The 22,394-nt window shown below is 45.7% G+C and overlaps 1 protein-coding gene across 1 annotated transcript; it reads right to left on the reverse strand.

Moving 5' to 3' along the window:
* Nucleotides 1-990: 990 nt before the first annotated feature.
* On the reverse strand, nt 991-21,550 carry LOC131288500 (neurogenic protein big brain-like). The gene is made up of 6 exons (XM_058317645.1): nt 21,366-21,550; nt 18,892-19,058; nt 17,443-17,569; nt 2,348-2,555; nt 1,427-2,283; nt 991-1,291 (listed from the first exon to the last, which is right to left on the reverse strand). Exons 1-6 carry the CDS (start codon nt 21,548-21,550, stop codon nt 991-993), a joined length of 1,845 nt encoding a protein of 614 aa, XP_058173628.1.
* Between the last annotated feature and the right edge of the window lie 844 nt (nt 21,551-22,394).

The raw sequence follows: 22,394 nt of genomic DNA on the forward strand, positions 1-22,394 counted from the left end.
TTTGTGATTGAGCTAGGAAATATAATAGCAAACATAACCAATTGTACTAATCATCAAATTAACAAAAAAATATAATACCAACCTTTTCACTAAACTGTGTATTTGGTTCAATTTAAGTTGAAAGAACTAATTGATCGTAAAAATATGTAGCAGTGCAAAAAATTCATTTGTGAGAACTAAAAACAATTACCACAATACCAAATTTTCGATGTTACACATTTATCCATTGCACATCAATGTTGCAACTGCAATTTCATGAAATTGCAATCGAATGCATTCGAATGTGTTTGAGTTTCGAAAATTTGCGCCTTGATATAGGCAACAGCATACGCATCACGATGGTTTGACGATTTGTTGGACGAACAGTTTGTCAAGCCAGTTGGTCAAACCGAATTCCAATATTTGGATTGGTAAGAAATACATGCACTTTTACATGTCATCTGCAACATACATTTTTATAATTTAAAATTTACTTAACTTCGAACATAATTCTACTAGTTTGTTTAAGAAAATATCATACAAAGTTGAAAACGCTTGATTCTATGACCTAAGTAAGTCAACGTCCATCACCATCATTACCAAATATAAACCACATTTTTGTGTTGCCAATTACTAAGTATTTATTTCGCCTTTTTAAACACGCTAAGTAAATAGAATACATAAATAGTCAGGTTTCATTGGTTGACAGCTATTCCGTTTGTGTAGTTCGTTCCTCTATATCTGTTATGTAAGATTTGCAATAATAGTTGTTCAGTCTTGACCTACAAATCATACACATTTTGGGAGATATTTTAAAACTGCCATAAATTACTATACTCTAGCAAATGGTGGCGGGGGGAGGAGGGGATTCCTACAATCGGGGTAGTTGTGCTGGTTTATAAATAACATTCTTATGTCACTACGATCACTATGCATATACGAGATAGTAGAATGAGCCACACTAGCGACGCTCCCTGGTGGAGAACTACTTCGAGCATCCCTACTTCCGGCTTAGCTACAACTCATCAGCGGCGGAGGCGGTGGCGGCATGTTGGGATCATGCAGAATCGTGACTCCTCGGTGAGCACCGTGCGAGTGTTGCGTGTGTGTTCGACCAGCGTTCGGTGCCGGATGAAGGAGCGATCCACCGTAGGCTCCGTGTTCGCGCGTTGGCGGAGTGTTCGCCTGGCCCGTTCCGTGGTACGATCCGTACGAGCTGTCGTCGGAGTGCGTGGAGTGGATGCGACGTGTGGCCGCGTACATCGATTCTGGCCGGTCAGCGCGTGCGTGCGTGTTCAGCACCTTATCGCAGCTGGAGGAAGGGTTTCAGAAAAGGGAACTTTCGGTTAGAGAAGAAATAAGGCATCATCAGTACTGTGCAAACTCTACGGGGACGGTTTCGGTAACCGTAAAGACTCTGGATATGTGCAGGTGCAAATCAACCTACCCGGCTTGTTCGTGGACATCGCGCAGGGCATCGTTCGAGCAGCTCGGATTGTTGTTCCGTATGGCGTAGATCGGCTGGAAGCCCTGTCCATCGGGGAGGCTTGGCCGGGGGGCGAGTTGCTGCGAGAGATGTTCGGCCAGTTGTTGCTGCTGCCGGACGGTGGTACGCAAACCGTAGATACTTTCCGAGCGCTGCTGGAGTTGGTTCTGAACGTTCTGATTCTGTTGCTGTTGATGCTGATGCTGATGCTGATGCTGATGCTGTTGCTGTGACACTCGGAGAGGGTAGAGACTTTGGGCAGGGACGAGTGCACCAGGACGCAAAGTGGCAGTAGCGGCGACAGTCACAGGGATTTCTGGGTGGTTCAGAGCCGTGTTACTCTTGGCGTATACCGATTGTGAGCGGTTCAGGTTAGAACGCGACATCTGCGGGGACTTTCCAAACATTGACTTAGCCGCACCGTAGATCGGTTCCAGAGGTTCGATCTTGATCGTTGGCTGATCGGTGGTCGCGTACATACTATGACAAAAGCGGGATGGCAGTGTTCCACTGTGATGTCGCAGGTTCTGGAACTTCCCCTGCACCGTACCCTGACCCGTGGTTGCCAGCTTGCTTACATCCACCGTGTAGCTGTTGCAACCTTCCTCGGTGGTTGCCACACCGGTCGACGGTGCTCCGGACACGTTGTTACTCTTCGGTTTGCCCTTCGACTTCGGCTTCGGAGTGAACACAAACTGATGGATCAGGCCGGCTATGATGCTGCCAACGAACGGACCGATCCAGTACACCCAATGGTTGTCCCATTTGTTCAGCACAAACGAAGGTCCCAGGGAACGAGCCGGATTCAGGTAGGGCATCTGTAAGGACAGGGCAATACGTTACTAAACCGCCAACAGAAAGGACAGATTTTGTGATTCTTACCGAAACGAAACTGCACGCACTGTACGCCGCCCCGATGGCGATGGCTGACGATCCGAAGTACTTCCTGAACGAGCTGGTCGAGATGAGGTACGCCAGGACGACGATGAACGTCAGGATGAACTCGACGCCGAAGCGCTCCCAGGGAGCCAGTTGAGCGCTGTGGGAAACAGCGGCCTGCAGATTACCTTGATAACCTGGGACTGTTACACTGCAACAAGAAAAACGATAGTCATCAACGATTGCGAGCGAATAACCGGATCGGAACTACGGATAGTTAAATGCTACTGTATTATAACGTTTTTTATGGGGACTTTTTTAGACAATCGATAATGTCACCCCTGAAGATACGGTTCATTTGAAAGGATCATAGACGGGAAGGGGAAAAAAGTTTGATCGGCTTTTTCCGGTTGATTCAGCATGATTTGCATAATATATCAGATCAAAAGATAATCAAACATCAATTCTTTAATTCCAAAGCACCTTATTTGAATGGTTTTCTATTGATTAAGCGCGCTTCGAGTCGGAACAATTAAAACGGAAGCCGCAGATAAAAAAGCTGGCTAATCGGGAACATTATTACTTTTAATTATTATAATCTTGTCAATATGCAAACTTTCGACGAAGTAAAGGAAATTTTATAATAAAAGAAAAATAATTTACATATAATAGTTATCCCTAGAAAAGTTCAATAAAATTAATAACTCATGCAATAACCAATCCTTTTTAACCAACCTTATGTCGAATATAAGCTAAGGAAAATATGACCCATATGTTTGTCTCAAGCCATACGACGAGCAATTAGGCGTTATTCATTCTATTCGCGGTCATCTGTCATTTCGCCGGAAAAACTCCCATTAAAACCATGTCCCCACATCTATGTCATCCATCATCGATTTGAACTCCTTTTCCAAGCGACACTTGTTCCGGCGCTGAAAAGTTTGTCACATTTGACAAAACGCTCCTCAAAATCCGGTTCCGTGTTTTTTTGCTCTCCGTCAGTTCCGTTGCGAGCGACAACAAGTGGAATTTAATTCAATTACAAAATCAGCTAACCTAAAAATTCATTGCACAATAAGCCACAAAATCCGGCCGAGGGACGATTGGGACGACCCTGGTTTGCAAGGTGGATTTTTTATTCGCAATTTTAAGCTCTATTGTCCGTTTGCGAACGTTTTCCAAGGGGAAAAGCAACCGGCTGGGAAATCCCACGAGGGTTGCAAACCAGTTCCGGACTGTTGCTGTCCAGAAGGCAAAGGATGTTTCCGCACTAAAGCGGCACTTGAAAACGTGCCACAACCCCTCGGAATTGCCCAAGAAGGAAAACAAGGAAGTGAATTTTAAAGTTCATCAGTGTAATTGATACATGTCGTGGAGGGAGTTTAAAACCCCCGGCCGAACACCACATTTGACCCATAATCCGCGATCACCGGATCTAGGAAGTGCGATAGGACCTTTTCCGCAAACCACAACCACCGTCCTTTCCCCCACGGACCTGTTCGCGCAGCATCCGGAAAACGAAACAGGAGGGTTGGTCGGTTCCGAATTGGCCAGGAGGGAACTCGATGACGATGACGATGATGATGGCAGTGTTGTATCGAGCGAACAGTTGTTTGTTTTTCTGTGACCTCCGATGTTGAGGTCGGAGCGAGCAAGGGCGCGAGGGACGGCGTTTTTTACCGACACGTTTTCCCCCTCCTGTCGAGTGTTTTCCCTCGATTTTCTACTTTCACGCGCGTCTAACACCCAGGGGGAGTAGATTTACAGGTCAAAGCAGTTTGTTACAGTTTTTCGAGAGTGTGTTCGTTGCGGAAAGGACTCGCGCAATTCTTTTCTCATTCGAACCGAGCCAGTTTTCCGGAAGTGGTTTAATTTTTGCAATAGCGGCGATAAATTTTAAACGCGCTGAAAGTTTTACGACGTCCACTGAAGGCGGCACAAATTGTTCGATTCGATTCGATGTCGTTGTCGGAACTCTTCCTCGGCGAATGAAGGCCAGGAAAATTGCCATCATCGTTGGTCATCATCTGTCGATGACTTGAAGTGGGCCGAAGATAATTGATTCGTTCGCAGCAAGAACTGCGCATCCTTTCGAGAGTTTCTTCCCACAATTTCTTCATCGACCACTTCCACATCTGTCGACGCGTCTCTCTTTTCCCCGCTTCCCCCCGTTTTTCGAATTCTTTCCATCATCTCAACCCGTTTAACTGGAAGCACTTGCCCTTCCGAGGACGAGGAGAAGGCAGCCCTTTTCGGAAGTGCATAATTGTCGGCATATGCAGATGTTATTGCCCGACAATCACTTCCTCATTCGAGCCCAATCGTGACTAAGCCAATCGAACATGGGCGCGTCTTTTCGCCCCCTTTTCCCGGGGAAAACTGTAACAATAACAACGCGAAGGTTGTGTGGCGCGTCGACCATGATGATTGTGGTTTTTATTTATTTGCATATGGCACGGAACGTTCGAAGGGATGGCATTAAGCCGGGTTGGTTTTATTTTTTTGGTAGAAAAAGTGTATCATTTCCATCGGAAAAATCCCACCCTCCCTTCCCATCGCAGAGGTCAAAGCAAGTGTTCCTCTTTTGTTTGCCTCCCGTTAATCAGAATGGAAAAACCGAGCAGGCTTTGAGAGGTACAAGGAAAAATAATAATCATCCACCACTTCACTTGATCATGGATTCACTTGTTTCGTGTGAGATTTATGACCATCGTTACCACTTCCCATCACGGGCCGGGGGAAAATTGGGTGCATTTCCACCATTTTCGTCCAGCATTTGCGCAGGACATTTCCGCTAATCTGGAAGCCTTTTGTTGCAACTCGCGTGGAAGGGATGGCGTTTTTTATGGCCCAAACAGATCGTTCCGGACTCCGGGAAAGCAAACAACGCACAGGTCGATTAAACAAGTGGCAATGAGTCGCCCGTTCTCGTTAGCTCAACCTTTTTTTGTTCCCTGGTTGTTTATTGATGCATTCTGCTTTCTCTGCAGCCTTTTTACTTCTTCTTCACCACACGCGGCCAAATGTCGATATTTTATTCGTCGTGGATTATTCTTGTCAGCTCCTTCTGTCGCGTCGCGTCTCTCCAGAAAAGTGCCGACGGGCGGGTTTGGCGTTTCCAATCACGTACCGCACGGAACGAGCTCTTCCGGTGCTCTGAAGAGGAACCGCGAGGAATGTTTTAAAAATGTCATTGGTACTCCTCGAAAACGTACGGCATCATCGTTCAGTCACGAACTGAAATAAATCACAAATCCCCTTCTGTTCGAGCACCTCCGAAGAAGGGCACGTTTTCGATTTGAGCTGCATCCTGTCACTCCTAATTGCTCACTTCCTGCCACAGGAAAGTCCTATATTTATGCGCTTTTTCGTAGATGCTTTGTTGTTTTTTTTTAAATGATTTAATTATCACAATTGGGTTGAAACATTAGAATGTCTAGTTGCCAGCTGGGAAAGATTCCGCAACGTTCAATCCCAATCTGCCTTGTTGTTCACTGATGATGAGAAATATTTCCATCAGTTTTGTTGGATGAAAAATAAACAACCGCAAACGGTAGCGTAAAACCACGCCGTCGACAAAAAAAGTTCTCGACAACACTGGAACACTGGACTCAAACACCGAAGCTGCATGCATAAATTAGCAATGAATTTTAACAATTCCATCCCGGCCACAAACGCACACACACACACAAACAATGCGAAGTGGAGGAACACGGCGCAGAAACACATGTCCTTTTTTCGCCCCGGAAGCCTCCCGTCGACATCCCAGAGTGGTAGTGGTGATGATCCAAAATTGATCCGTCAGCAGAATTGTTTGCGAGGAAAAATATGCAAATTGATAGCAGCCGCAATTTTGATGCAAAATTGCAGCTGACGAAGATAGCCCGGATGGCCGAAGGCTGCGTGGGAAAACGTCGGTTCCGGTTGCCACACGAGGTGTTTGGGGAAAGGCGAACGTGGCCGTCAGATTATTACAAGCGCTACATGGCGAGTTCCACGGGCTGGACTGGATGTAACGAAATTAAAACCTTGGGATTGCTAATTGATTGAAACATAATTACGGCGTCCAGTTATCCCACCATTTGCGAGAAAAATTCACTAAACATATTCACCCCCTTGTAGATGTTCAAGGCCTACTTCAACAAATTTGAAGCAAGTTGATTACAAATATAAAAGTTGCTTGAAAAATATTAGAAGAAAAGTAGAAATAAACCAAAGTTCACGCATAATAAAAATCTGTTCTATTGCTACAAAGAAATAAACAGTTTCCTAAAACGGAAGCCAGCCAAAGTTCACGGACACATTAATGAGCAACTTTTGTTTGAAAACATATCTTCAGTTAAACAAACATTCGAGCAGCACCACTTCATGTAAATAAAGCGCCGTGCGATCACGCCAGACGATAGGTGAAGTGTTTATTGATAGATCGAACCCGACCGGCGTCTGATGAGTGATCGTTCGTCAAACATGAGTGAAGCATTTTCTTCTCGTGTCTCTTCAGTTTATCAGCTTGGAAAAGCGGGTCGGAGTGAAATAGAGCCAGCTAAACTCCATCGATATCACGTCCCAATACGTGCGAAAGTACTCCCATTTGAGCTTCCCAGTACGCCGTCTTGTGTTTTCTATCTTCTTCCGGCATTTAAAATGTGCCACCCTCGGAAGGAAAGAAAAATGATAACCTGATAGCTTGAAGTGACAAATAAAAAGGCTCATCTTCGCATGATAATCGACACTCTGCCAACGGAGACAACTCGATGCTCTAAAAAGAACACATAATTACAGACCTTTGGCTCGTCAACTCCCTCCTTCGCTGGGTTCAAACACTTTCCCTCTATACACCGACAACATGGAGGACCTGCGAGAATCGATGCTATGTCATAAACGTGTCCGCAAAGAGGCTGCGAGCAAGACGATGCTGATGAAGCCGATGATGAACGATGGCGCAGCAAAAGGGAAGCTGGCATGATATTCTATACTTCCGGATTGCTCATGCATGCGTTTCTTGCGTGTTTTCGTTTTTCGTTCTTTGGACGACTCACGGATACGGACCGAGTTCTCCACCTCACGTTCAAGTGGCTCATTGTTGCCATTGGGGTGTTTCATGTTCCGTCCCCACTTTTTTTCTTTTCCATTTTCCCTCCGCCAACAAGAATAGTTTTTCATTCGGCCCTCCGAGTTTCGAGCTCATGAATACCAAACAGGCTACCAAATATGAAAAAAAGAGAAACACAACTCACGGGCTGAGGTTTTCTTCCGCGGGAGAATGCACCACTCGAGGAAGTGCATTGTGCAGTTTTTCCGCACGCGTGCTCTTTTCGGGTGCTCTGCACTTTCTCGTTCGTTTCGTTTTATTTTTGGTCCATTTTTTTTTGTGAGCTCACCCTGCGTACCTTTTCCCTGCTGCGGTTGATGATTGTTTTCACCGTTAAACGGGACGCAGTTACGGAGCGAAAACAACCCGAACAGTACTCTTAAGAACGCCGATGCCGACGCTTCTTCCAAGTTCCGCTCGAAAAAATTCCGCCCATTTTTCACCCAAAACAAAAAAAAAACAACCTCACGGCAGTAAATGTACGCGAATGAATGCGAATTGAGGTCATTGGCACCTTTTGCGGCATCACTTGCATCCGGGTGCATAGGTGTTCAGAGTATCTTACCGCTGTTTTTTTTTGTGAGGTTATGAAAAGCATTCAGTTGCATGTTTGTGAGGTTATGAAAGAGACTAAAGTTGGCATTTAGTCCACGCCAGGTCGCGTGGTCATATATCTTTTGAAAGAGAAGTACAAAAATATTCAAACGCAAACAAACCCTTTCCAAGTTCCATCTTCTGTGTGCTGCGAGTTCACCAAGAAAAACGTGCCCTTTTATCGCAACGAAAAGGACATCAAAACAGGAATTCCATATGTGTGTGTGTGTGTGTGTTTTAATGGTTATTTACGAAAGAAAGTGCTCCGTACCCATTAGATGTCGAGCGGAGTTAAATTAATAAACAGTAAAAGGGCGCTGATGGTGCATGTTGCATGGCATGCAGCTCGCGCTCCGGTGCATCCATCCATCGTAAGGTGCATCCCACCGTGCGCTTGCAACATACATTTATGATGATTATTATTCCCCGGTGCCCAATTTTCGTGTGTCGATAAGGAAAACGGGCACGTAAGAAAACGACCAAACGGGGTAATTACAATTTTTGGTCACTTCCCCAAAATGCATCCCCTAAGGTGAAGGCATTGGAGAAGGAATTGAGCACTTTATTTCGTCGTTTTCGGTTCCCGGGTTTTCTTCATCCATCATCGGCGCAAAAGGGCCACGCGAGGAGAATTAATAAAGACCGGGGATGAAAGGGGAAAACGGAACAGCGAAACAGAAGATAATACCGAAAGTGGACATAGGAAACTGTCCGCAGGTGTCACGCAGAACCGGAACCGTTGGTTTTTTGCCGCTATCAACATCCGTCCACCACGATGATGATGATGATGGTGATGATGGTGATGATGGACCCGTGTCAAAAGCGGCCGGACACATTTCACTTTACGCTTTGACGGTTTTTCAATCCAATTCTTCTTGGCGCTCGCGGGTTTCTCGCCGGGAGTGGCCGCTCAGTTGACCGTAACATCAAGACAAACATCTGAAATGCAAACACATACACACACACACACCGACACTGAAAAGACCTGCCAGCTTACGCTTCCTTCGTCAAGGATTAAGAGTAGTTTTTTATTATGTTCTCAGCTCCATATCGTTATTATTTGCTTTTGTGAATGTGTACTTTCTGTCCCGAGCGAAGACATCCGAGGTTAAGGAGAGGTATTTTCCGCCCGGAGTTCGGGCAACCTCCACGCGACATCGTCCTGTTGGGAACGTGGCTGCCAGGATGTTTTTTTGCGGCCCGGAGAAAACACACTGTCGGTATGTGTGCCAACCAACACGACTGCGACTAAGATGGATGGTGTTGGATTACGTTCCAAGCCGGCAGGCGTACGTTCCTTCACACACCGAACACACCGGATGAGCTTGCTTCCGGGCCCCGTGGCAACTTGTCCTGTGCGTCCTACTTCCGCTTTCTCCCGATCCGCCATTCTTTTCGCTCCTCTTCCGCTCCAAATGGTTTACTTTTGACATCCCTCTGCTCTACAAGGAAGCAGAAGGAAAACGAAGCAGCAAGATGTGCCACCGTGCGCTTTGATAACCTCTTTTCGTGCCCGGTACACCTGGCCGGGATCGAGGGCCTTGGAGAGCATAAACGATAGTGTTTTTTCCGGTTTGGTTTTTGCTGTTTTACAAAAGCGTCCGGATAAGAAAAAAAAACAACAACACCAGGGCATAGCTTTTCAACAAATTCCGGCACATGGTCACAAACGCATCCTGCAAACGGGCCAGGACCGGTACCGGTGTCTTCTGTTACATGCCAGCGGAAGTGAGAGTTGCCCATGCTGATAACTAAGTGTCTGTTGCAGTATGTGTGGTTAGAAAATGATTAAAAACCATCAACAATTCTAAACGTAGAACATCCTCCGTACTGTCCTTTTTTTAAATGAATAATTAATCATTCTAGAACTGTTCGGAATTTGCCTTAGCCACATGCTAAAAAGCGTTAGCACATAAATCATGTTCTTTGATACATCGTCTAGCAATGCACTTAGATGCGGCATCGGAATTTGAGAACCGAGACTCACAAAAACCGACTCACAAAAATTCATGAGATTCGGTTTCGGAAATTCCACACCCGTTCCAGATGTTTTGGGTGGTTTAATTATTTATGACACTGTAACTACCGAGGAAAAATAAAAATGCCCATGTCCAACATGTGATTTTACTCACGCTTGTGACATCTTATGGTTGCTCTGAAAAGTTTGAACCATCATAAAAATTAGATCCAACGTGTTTCAACTATTTTTCCCCCGTTTTCAATTCACTCGGTATTACCCGGTTCTTTCAATATGGTATGAAAGTGTGCATGATATGTCTTTCTCAAATTCAGTGTGTTTTTTCCTAAAGCAGCAGCTTTTCCTAAAAACCTATGATCGCCTTCATCCTTCGCCTCGGATGAAAGGAAACTCATAAAACCAGCCGGCTTAACCTTTCACATACATTTCTCCTGCACAGCTTTCTTCGTGACGCTTATCTCTATCTTTCCCCGAGCCCCGAAAATGGGTAGGAGAAAAAAACTGTAAGTTATTATAAGTTAGGAAATGGAACACTCTACATACGGAACGAAAAAAAAACACAGGGTCGTTTTTTCGGGTTTTCCGAACCCTTTTGCTTCCTCGGTTCTTCCTCGTGGCTTGGAAAATGCTTATTAATAGTTCAAGCACTCTTAGCGGCAGATGCCACCAGTTTAGGAGTAAAAAGATCCAAAAAACTGTACACCGAGGCGACATCCGAACCCAAGGTTGATCCGCTTCGGGAGCTGCTAATGATATCCATAAGCATCCAAGCCACGCGTACCTATCAATCTGGAACATCTCCTCCTAACGAAAGGCATCGCTCAAAGCCGTGAGTTCATCAGCTTATCATGAAAGATAGCTTGAAGGAAGGAAGGAAAGAAAAAACACTTGAAAGGTCTGGTAGACATTCCGCAGCCATCCTTAGTATATCCCGGTAAGGAGCTATTTCCGCCGTGTGTGAGATTTTCTTTTTCTAATGACTTAAAAAGTGTCTACCCGTATCGCTTCGTCCTATCTGCCTTGTTTGGCGTCAAACTTTTCTCTTTTATTTTAACTCTTTGAACCATGCATTCACTAACGCTTCCTTGCGAGACAATTCGGTACCTTCGATAGCGAACACCGAGGGAAAATTCAGACCAACCTCAGCAGCCAACCATGGATGCCGGCACGACACACTCGCTTGAAAGACACACGAAGTTTGCCTCCCTTGCCCGAAAACTGACTTTGGCGACAGACATGAGCTAAGCGATATCCAAAATCTTCCCCCCGTAATGAAGCAAACAACGCGACGAGATCACCGGGAAACAAAGAAAGACAGTAAGAGTAAGGCAAGAACATGTCGAGTTAATTTTGGCAGGATATTCATGCGTGACATCTCGCGATGGCAGAAAATGGTGGCCGCCGTCTTGAGGATTTTATTTGTTTGCCTTCACTCCCTATCGCGGCGCGTTTTCCCACCAGCTCGGGACATCACATGGAAGGAAAAAGTGGCCAGAATCTGGTGCACGGCTCCGGGAGTATAAAGTACAAAGAAAATTCGTTCATCCAATGTTGGATCGTTAGGCGGATGTGTATAAGGGTCGTTAAACGAGCTCACGACAAATTATCGCATAAAGTTCTAAGAAAACCCCCTGTTTTATTGCCACTATTTGTCGAGAGGTAAATTTTAAAGTTGATGACATTTCCAACTTTATGTGAAATGAACAAAATACAAACAAAAAGAAATATCGCGTGTATATGAGTCGAGTATTTTTCGGGAACGGATAAAATCATGACAACCCAATTTGAAGATTAAAAATCTCCCAACGTTCCCGGAAGTGGATTATGCTTTAATCCTTGCATACATTACACGGTGAAAGAAAAGAAAGGAAACGTCAATTTACGGCTTAACTTTAGACATTCCCTCACAATTGTGTGAAACATCTGAATCAAAGCAATCCGAGTAAAAAGTTATACATTCGATTCCTTTTTTTCCCATTGATGTTTGCTATATTTACTATACAATAAATCTTCGCGTTCCCCTGCTGTTGAAGTTTGAGATCGTCGAATTAATGTGATATAAATGTGGTTTGAATTCGGGTTGAATTTAGCGCCAATATCGGCAAGATCCCACCGTCGCACAAATGTCGATCGTAAACCTTCATCGCTTTGATCGCGAGACAAAAACAAATAAAACCGCTCGCATTCGGACGGAAGACAGGGATCTTCCTTTGCCTTTGTTGTCACCTCGACACACTAAACATGCAGTAAAAATTGCATCCGATCTGCTGCACATCATTCGTCTTCGTATTAAAAGATTAAACGGGAAGAAGGGACAACCAGGTAAGATTCCATTCCATTCTTCCTTCCATTCTTCACGGACGCTTCAAGCGCCACAAGACACAGGAATGGAGTCGCCCAGGGCACAAAGAGCGGATCGTAAACCGGACAGGACACCCCAAAAACGGGCCCGGGCCCTTTGTTTACTTTTCACACCGATATTGAGCGCAAGGTCACCCCGGCGAAACGGCAATGTCAAACTAGACGATTTAAAGGGCGAACAGACACGGCCAAGTCAAGAAAAATTTCCTTCGATTCCGAACCGTGGCGTCCCTCGCCACCGTTTTTGTTCGTTTTGCAGGAATTAAAGAGAACAACCGTAAACAATCCCTTCCGATAACGTCATTGTGGCGTGGAAAAAGCGGAAACCGATCCCTGCCGATGCGTCACGCGCGCGTAATCTTTTATTCCATTTGTTTTGGCGCTTTCTTCTGTCGAAGGAGAGCATACAGAAGCGAAGTAAGACAAATAAGAACTACGCATCGAAATCTGACATTGCGTACGTATCTTCGAAACGTGCGCATTCATCCTTTTCTTATGAATCCATTCAACGTGAGACATGGTAAGAGGATCGGAGCGAGCGGCGATGGCGAGCCGATAGACGAAAAGGAAACCTTTGAAGATGTTGCCCCGGGACGGCGCAGATGTTTCCTTCTGCATATAGGTTTCGCCGAAGCAACAGGCAAGAGGTTCCGGAGGATCGGATTGATCGGTCCATGTTCATGGTTCATAGAAACGGCATGGAAACGATCGTCAAGCAGAACGAAGCAACAGATCGCACACCATACAGAACAGCAGTCATCCCTACGCTCGCTGGGAACTAAGCGTTACTTTGGACGTCTCCCACGGCGAGTTCCGAATGTTCAGCTCGACAGCAAACTGTTGCGCCTCGGCCAAACCAAACCAAACCTTTCGCGCCAGCAGTGTGTGCGTCGGAATGAGGAAATCTGGCAATCGGAAAGGTGATCCAAGCAAACCGTTTACCGTGTGCCTTCCATGTCTTGCGGTCAGAAGGGAGATTCCCATTTCAATTCGCACCGTCGCTGGGAAGAACTTCTTGAGATGCGAAGAAATCTGACACCATCTGGGCGATGAACGCACGAACGAATCGGGGAAGTTTTTGCGCAGCCAGTTTCTTAACTTCCCCCTTTTTTTACACGCAAAGATGGCGACGTTGACGACGGGCCTTCCACAAGCCTTTGAGGGTGGGAATGATCGCGGAGATGATGATTACCACGTCTTCCCTGACGTAATCATCCTCGATTGTGTTGCCGCTACCAATTCTCCAAGCCTCGTATCCTTTCTGCATTGTCTCCGTCCTTCGTTCGAAAGCTTTTCCCACCGACTTCCAGGATCCTGTCCTGACGATCCTGAGTTTGCCTGTTTTCGCTTTCAAGCAGTAACCAAAAACTCGTTGACTATGACAGCTGTCCAATACCAATAAGGCGTCTAAGTTTTCCTACGGTTCTGGAGCATTCCTCGGATCTATCACGGGATCCCGAACTCGAAAAGATTGCATTCAATTGCATCGCATCCAATTGCGGGACTCGGTGAGCGTAACCACCATTCGAATGTCGTCCACATTTTTCTATTGACAGACAGCAAATGCAATCCTTTTTCCTCTTCCCTCCTCTGCTTCTTCTGCCACGCACGGATATTTGATTGTTTAGAAAAAAAACCCACGAACAAAAGCCGACCGCATAGTCGGACGGTATCTAGGCAACGAGCGGATTGCTTTCCCTTGCGTAGATGACCCACGATCGGTAAAAGCTGCTGCCATTCATCCGGACCAATTGAAAGTAGAGCAATGAGCACCGGATGGAAACCATTGCGCCAATTTCTCCTTTCCAACGATACAGCCAATATTTTCCCGTCCTCGGAGGCATCTGCATTCGAAACGTTTTTAGGTTCCTGCTGGTAGGGATCTCCATGCAATAAAATGCAATCCTTTTACCCGTTGATGGTGCGTGACAGTTGATCTTCGGTACAATAGAGTTATCTGATGAACGGATTATATGCAGATTGAATAATCAGCCGTGTGCAGATCAGCTGCCATTTGTGATCGTAGAGGATCGACTTGGACAAAGGAGGTTCGATGAAAGGTTGGAAGTACGGTGAAAGGAGAGGATGCTGCTGAGCGAGGATAACTGTAATAGTATGAAGGACTTGTCTAAATGGTCTATTATGACTATAATTACCACCTGGAGTAACATGAATGTGAAAAACTTGGTAAGGAGTTTTAAGAAAACTTCAGGTATAAAACTCAGTATCAAATACAACATTTTAAAAATATATTCAACGATATACCACCCCATGAGAGGTTGCGCAATCAAGTACAATTGTCTTCATATCAATCAAAGATAAAAATCAATCACTCAATCCAACCGGCAATGTTGGCAAACATAACCGAAGGACACGGAGAGTTGTCAAAAGATCGACAACGTTGCAGTAAATATCGGTGGTCAATCAACGTAACCATTTATTTAGTACCCATCAATTCAGATCCTTCAGTACGTCGCTGGTACTCCGCTTAATTTGACATATTTGTTTTCTGACCTTAAACTCCATCAAACGAACGAGGGAATCGATCAAAAAGACTTTCCCTTTGACGTGGCACTATCTATCAGCCACACAGTTGCTTGTCCTTGTTGATGTCCCGCTGCGAAAAGACACATTGTATGCGCATGCAGCGGCTGTGCATGCAGTTCCGAACCCCTCGAGGGAGGACGCACGCACGTACGAAACCAATTCATCACTGCCAAACGTCTTCGCAGACGTCGTCTGCGCGTCTTCAGGAGCTATTCTTTGCCGAGAACGCATAAAATAAAAGACCGTACAGGACGCACATGGAAGGACGACCAACCGGACACACGCGCCAACTGCAGCAAAAATAATGCAACTCATAATCAGAGTCCCGATGATAATGAAGACGACGATGACGACGGGTGGCCACTCCAGGCGCCCGGCAGGGAAGGAAAAACCGCACATAATGGCCCCCGGAGGTCGTGGAAAAGCTGTACGCAAAAGTAGCACAACATGTCAACGGTGGCAGCTGCCGATGGATCGTTTCTCTTTCCGAACCACGCGACTCCAGACTTCAGGAGTTCTTGTTTGGCCATCGCCAGGAAGTTTTAGGTACTTTTTCGGGACAGTTTCAAAAACACATCCTGGACACCGCCCGTGGGCCGGACAAAAACAAGAAACAATTGTGTGCTTGTGTGGTGATCGTGTAAATTATTTCCTCATCTCCCGTCTTCGCATCCGTCCTTGACTTGACTGCGCTTTTTTACGACCCGGAAAGAGCGGATGCAAGAAGGATCCTTAAAATCTCCGACACCAGACGCCCACTACGGGGATTCGTTTCGTTTCGGTGGGAAACGAAGGAAAAAATCCCGCACCCCGAACAACGAACGGAAGCGCAGATGGCGCATGTGAGCCAAGGATGTTTCCCAAGAAGTCCGAACGCGAGGAATCGGACAAGAAAAAATACATCGTACTGTTACATTGTACAACTTCCTTTCGTTGGGTGCCGGCAGCAGGCAAATCAAATCAGTCTGTTAAAGATTTGGATTTGGTTGAGTATAACATCCGGTTTCCGCTGAGGCTGACGTCCGATCGAGAATTGTCTGGAACGACGTACCGTAGGACATCTGCTTGGAACCTTGAGGGAAGCGATCTTGACATGCACGACGTGATTGACTCTTTCGTAAGCTGGAAACATCGAGCTGGACGTATGTCTTTTGATCGACGTGAACATTGAAGATCTTGGCAATACTCCAAATATAGCCATACACAAACTAAAATCCTACGTACATCTGTTCAAGGTTTCCCTTGCAGGAGGTTGGTTCCAGCCTGGGACTCACCACAAGAGTCCCCCGGCGAGCGAATGGTATCAAATAAACAAACGAAATTTTAAAATTCACACATTTCTCGACGCCATTGGATGTCTCTGCCATGCTGATCGACCCCCAGCGCACATGTGTCTGCGATCGTGTGAATTTCTATGGCCCCCACATCTTCTGCGGGGAAATTCTCTGGAATTATTGTGGCAGTTTTTTTCATTCTCCTCTCCACCGAAAGTCGAACACTTTACGCCTCGTTATCTTCCGCAGCCAAAGAGCACCTTCCCATATGCTGGTCCGCACCGTGGCGTCATGGCGGGATATGCTGGCTGTTTTTGCTTCCGCCTCATGCGCCACGTGCTGCTAGAGCTGTGCTTTTTTGCCATTTCTAAAAAAGAAACATCAAAACCTCACCTTCCGATCGTGCGGCGTTTTGAAGCGGCGCTGTCTGCCATTCTGCCCGGGCACATCACCTGCCGAGCCGGGTAGCCTTGTGTTTATCATCCATAAATTATCAACAGGCAACAGGCTTCGGCAGCAAAATTGAGGTTATGTGGTATGGCGGCGTGCGCCAACCGAGCGACAGGGCAGCATACCGGAACGTGCCGCCAGGTACGTGTGTGTGTGTGTGTGTGTGTGTGTGTGTGTGTGTGTGTGTGTGTGTGTGTGTGTAAAAGGGTGCACCTTTTGTCCGGGTGGATATTGGTGGGGGGGGTTGTCTTTGGCACGTGGGCAAAAGGGGATCATCATTTCTGCGTTCTTCTGGCTCCCGCTTTTTCCGGTTCGCATTCAACGTTCTGACGGAGTGTTTACCGAGGCACAACTGCCTTGAAAAATTACCCCCCCCCCCCCCCCCCCCCTTCCTTGGAGGGGGGCCCCCTTTCCTTGGAGTAGCCGAGAATTGTTGATCCCTTTACTTGACGATAGGGATTTTAGCATGATTCTATGTCCGATGGTTGGAGGATTTCCCCTCGTTTAAAGTGGGATTTTTTTGTTGTTGTTGTTGAGTGAACAAACTTTAGGAAACAGACCCCCTAGGCAATGAAGGGCCGGATGAAGCGAATTTTTACAGTACGGTCTGGAATATTGGCATCACTTTTGATTGTAATTATTCTTTTAATTTAATTTAAAGATTAACTATAAAACACCCCATAAAAAAACCTTGTACGTCTGTGCACACTTTTTTTTTAACAAGTTAAAAATATTCTCGACTAAAGTATCGCACTGTGCAACATCGGATAGGTGGAAAAAGAGTGGTTGTTGTATTACTTACCCGTACAGCATGGCAGCACCGGCGATCGATCCACCGCACTGGGCGGTAATGTAGAGCAGGGCGCGGAGGGCCGATATCTTTCGCGTCACCGCCAGGGCCATGGTGACAGCTGGATTTATGTGAGCGCCTGTGGTGCGGCCACGGGACCACCGGGGAAAAGAGAGAAAGGAGAGAAGACACGGTCATCAGGAGTGCGAAGCCGATCTCGCATTGCATTAAGAAGAAGTGCACCGCGCCACATCCGGTTTCGGGCGGCCGGGCAGTGGGTGAAAGGGGTGGCGTGGATGCACTTGTTGGGGTTTACCATACATTTCCTACCAATGTGTGAACGTGTGCTTGCTAAGTTTTCTTTTTCACTTGCTCTCCTTTTTCATAATCGTTGCAATCCGTTGGCCTGGAACCAGCTGCCAGGTTCGAGTCCCCGGTGTGTGCTTCTGGCATAATCGACCGTGCTGTAATCAATTCAGCCATTATGGCCGCCGCATCGAACACACACACTGCCCTCGTTTCGGGGTTTTCGGAGAAATTTTGGCTCCATCCTACCGTACGATCGATATCGAGCCTTAAATGATCATCTACCGATTTTATCGAACCATGGACAAACAAGCAAATAACAACCGTTTGCTTATCGTTTAAACAAAATTAAAACACAAAAGGGGCACGGGTTGCATAATGGTATAATTACAAGACTAAACTAAACGCGATACTATCCCATTGCATGCAGTTGCAACTAGAAATGCGCTCCAAAGTTCCAAGGAACGACGGAACTGCCCATAATTACATCGCAGCCGAGCTGAACAAAGTCATAAATTATGCCATTAGGTCCCGGTTTTTTCGTGCCACAGCTGTACGGAATGGCCACGGTGTAGGTGTGTAAAGTTCATAATTTATATGACTCGACCGACCATTCGAGTATTGGAAACGTTTTAAGCCAGCAATTAGAATGGTGAAGGCCGATCAGTTCTTTTGGGGATTGTTGAAAAGTAACGTTCAAAAATGACTAAATACACATTATTTGCATATGTTCGATGTTTGGTAGTCTGTACCAGGGTTTTTAAAACTTTTCCCAAAGGTTATATTTCCACAATTACAACAATGAATATCCATAATGTTTTAGTACAAAGAAACTTCTGCAATATTGTGTTAAGGTTCCAACAAAAAGGAAACCAGTATCAATGTAATTTTAGTTATTGTAAGAAAGCATGTGAATTTAAGAATAATAAATATCCTATACTACTACTACTGTTTGGTAGTCTGTTTTGTTCATTTGAAAAAAAGTTATATTTTTCAGAGCAATAAAAATGTATTTTTCTGTTAGAAAATTTCACTCGAAGAAGGATGTTTAGTATCCATAAAGTAAGGATTTTAAAATTTACATATCGTCTTCCTGGAACTACCTGGAAAAGGCACACAACGAGACAACGGAATTTCCCTGCATCCTGGACTTACCTGAGACGTGTAGGAAGCACTGCGTCAGGACGACGACGATCAGCCCGGAGGCCAGGGAGGTGGCCAGCAGCAGCGAGGAGACGCTGGCACCAACTCCAGCACCGGCAGCTGCACCGCACACAACAAACACGTAGAAGAAGGACGCCAAACATTCCGACGTTACCGACCTGCGTTGGGATGAAAAAGAGGAAAATGAAGGGGTTGGTGGAGATGGTGGTGAACGCTGGCGTACACGACGTTAGGTTTTTCTTTTTACGCGTCTACATCTGGGTGGCCGCCGTTATCTACCGTCGTTCGAAGGCGGCGAGTAAAAGTGCACGCCATTTTCGTCTGTTTGTTGTTCGTCGTCTTTTCCACCCGATATTCCACCCGCTTTTCCGTTCGTCACCCATTGGAAGGAAAGCAGCGAGATGCGTCTGCCTGTTGCTCCTTGACGACAGACGAGGCGGCTTCTACCCCTATGCTGCCGAAAGGATCTCCCTTCGAAGATGAACGAACATAGCCCTGCACTATGGCGCCTTTCGTCCTACCTGGAACCGATTAGTCTCAGTTGAAATTTTCCAAGAAATCAACCGTCCTGAATTTCAACTTCTCCAGATGTTTCGGACTGCGTTTCGCGACACCCCGGAGAAGAAAGATTATAAATTCTGCTATAAAGTCCTCACATAGGCACACACGATGTATCGATCAAACTGTCACTGTGTTTGAACAACAGACATCAGATGCGATGCAATCCGAGGGACCCTTGTTCTGTGATGATGACCAAACATGCAATAATTCACCGCAAGCAACTCCCAAAACGAGGACGATGACAGCCGAGGTACGACACGGGGAAGCGAGAGGAGCCATTAGGCTCGTTAGATACGATCGTGTAATTCATTGTGGCAACACTTTTACGGCCGGATAGATAAATTTCAAGTTGTTTGCTTTCGGTTGAAGAGAAGAGGGTGGTGAACCAGGCACGTTTTTCGCCTGTTTGGCGAGCGGATATTAAAAAGTATTTTATACCAGAAAAGAAGATCGAACCTAGAGAAACGTGTTAAAACCAAATAAACAACCTTCCAACACAAGGTCAGTCGGAAAAAATCCTTCACGAAAAACGGCAGATGATTTGTTTCGTACGAGCACGACCATGGAAAGAGCCAGGTTTTTTGTCACGTCGCTCATAATCTGTATTCATATCGTTCTCCTCCTTCTCCAAACGCTCGTGGGGATAGCCCACCCCGTGCACTGTAAGAGCTATTTTAAGATATCCTTAAGACCGTTCGCCAAACTCATACCATACACATTTGTTACACATCCGTCATACCGCCGCACACATCGACTTCGGCCGATGGCGGTGTGGTTTTCGTGTCGTTTGGAGTCGTCATTCCACTTGGCATCGCCCTGTTTTTTTTTTTTGTACAATTTCCTTAACAACGCCATCATTCAAAAAATTTGAGTTCGAAAAAAATATTGGAACCATTTGGAGATTTTGTTTTTCGCTTCCACGCCGCTTCCCAAAAACGCGATGCATGTTTCACGGTGCAGATGTGTTGTCACTGGGACGCTGGGTTTCGGCGAAACATAAGACACACGTTTATGACGCCGAACTAAAAAAAAACCGGGCGGATGTGGGTTACAGAGGGAGCAAAAAAACGCTAAACAATGCCGTTAAAAAAGCGAGTTTTCTTGCAGCTTGAAATGAATCGGTTCGCTCAAATGTTTGCATCTATCGATCATCTTATGCCATGTTTCGGATTGCTTCAAATTATTTTTGTTTTGTGTTTTAACACTCATTTATCAACACAAATCCAAAGATTTGACCGTAACATTGATTTTCACATATGGAAAATGTTTTACTTTAGCTCATTCGGCCACGGTAAAACTATTCAACTCACATCACAACATTCTGTTCCTCAAAACGACAAGCAAAACTTGATCAGCTTGAAAAAGATATTACTTGTTCACATTACTCGAGATTATGTTGAACATGTTTTTTTTCTCCAAAATAGTTGCTCTGCTTCACCGAGCACATGTTTTCCTCTCGTGCCAACGAACCTCAACCAACGCTCGACGATAGTGAAATTTAAATTTAATGGAACGATCAAAACTATAATTGAAAACGGCTATGGAGGGAAGGGAAATAGTTTTCCGGAGGGCATGATTCATTTTTATTTATCCTCCCTATCATAATGCAGCGGTATGCAGCACATATCTGGTAAGGCACTTGCAGGCACCATAAGTTTCAGCCGATCGGTTGCCGTTGGAAGCGAATGGCGCTGGGGAGGAAAAAAGCCACTTGACTGAACATAACAAATGAAGATCGTTCCGGGCGAACGGAAATGATAATTGCTTATACGAACGAAAGATTAATTAGCGACGTTTTACGCCCCCCCGCTCTTGGAACACGAAGGGAAGGTCACTAGCAGCATGGTTTAATTGATTCTTGGAAAATTGTTTATCCTTTTGCGGCGGGGAAAAAACTAACTCACCTCCACAGCTCCAGTGTCCTGAGCTCCTTGTGCATATTTGCCCGGCCCTGAACGGACAGTGATAACTTCAGTGCGGGATCCTTACGCAGGGTTTCCAACCGTTCGAACAGTTGTACGATGTGGAAGTCTATGTTCTTGTCCATGATGTGACTGTGGTTTTCCTCAGACATCGTTGACTGATTCATTCGACTGCTTCGCTTTCACAAACTTGAAACGCACTCTTGAAAATTTGGCACAAAACGATCTCACAAGTTATCACAAAACACAATTGTTTAAAGTTTGAATTAGAAATTCCACTGAACCATAGGAAACACCGTAAATTCACTTCACTGTAGCATAATTGTAATCCAGGAAGATGTTTATTTATTTTTCAATTATAAAAATCACTTGAAAAACTGCCTGAAAGTCACTTCAATTTGATCCAACACGCCGCGCTTTGAAACGAACACCAATAGCACGGACGAACGAACGAAACCACGTGTGCTCGCGACCGCTGCGTTGCGTGTTATGATCGCTGATGCCTCTTTGGCAATGCCGGCAGCTTTCCATCTCGATGAACAACAACATCCCCGGATCGGCAGCATTCATTTTCCACGCCGAATGAATTCCACGGCCGGCATCGCGAGAAAGGATGTTCATCCTTCGTGCGATGAACATTTTATGATCCTTATGCTGCACAAAAACCCACATAACGAAGGAGAATCCTTGCTATCGAGATAGCATACATCGTCTGCCCATGTGTAGGGCGGAAAGTACGGAGGGTTTTACGGGAAACGTAGGAATTTCCTGACCTACACAAAGTAACGCCGCGTTCGGACGCACGATCCGTGTCGCGCGAAGCCGAAGGATGACCACGTTGACCGAGTTTTCCCCTCGCACACACGTGGGCCACGTTTTATTTATGGCGTCAATATTTTAATTGCTTCATGATAGAATAGGTCGTTTTTATGCTTGTCTGTTCCCACCAGAAATTCCCTTTACTTCCCGCCGAACGTTCCGGTGGCAGCGCCTTCGATCGATGATTTATGG

Source organism: Anopheles ziemanni, chromosome 2 (assembly GCF_943734765.1).
Source record: "Anopheles ziemanni chromosome 2, idAnoZiCoDA_A2_x.2, whole genome shotgun sequence".
In the NCBI taxonomy this organism is placed as follows: Eukaryota; Metazoa; Arthropoda; class Insecta; order Diptera; family Culicidae; genus Anopheles; species Anopheles ziemanni.

Coding starts and splice junctions, on each gene's coding strand:
- LOC131288500 (XM_058317645.1), bottom strand. CDS start 21,550: ATGAATCAGTCAACGATGTCTGAGGAAAACCACAGTCACATCATGGAC. Junction 19,059..21,365: donor AGGACACTGGAGCTGTGGAG/GTGAGTTAGTTT, acceptor ATCCCAACGCAG/GTCGGTAACGTCGGAATGTT. Junction 1,292..1,426: donor GATGTCCACGAACAAGCCGG/GTAGGTTGATTT, acceptor CCCTTCCTCCAG/CTGCGATAAGGTGCTGAACA.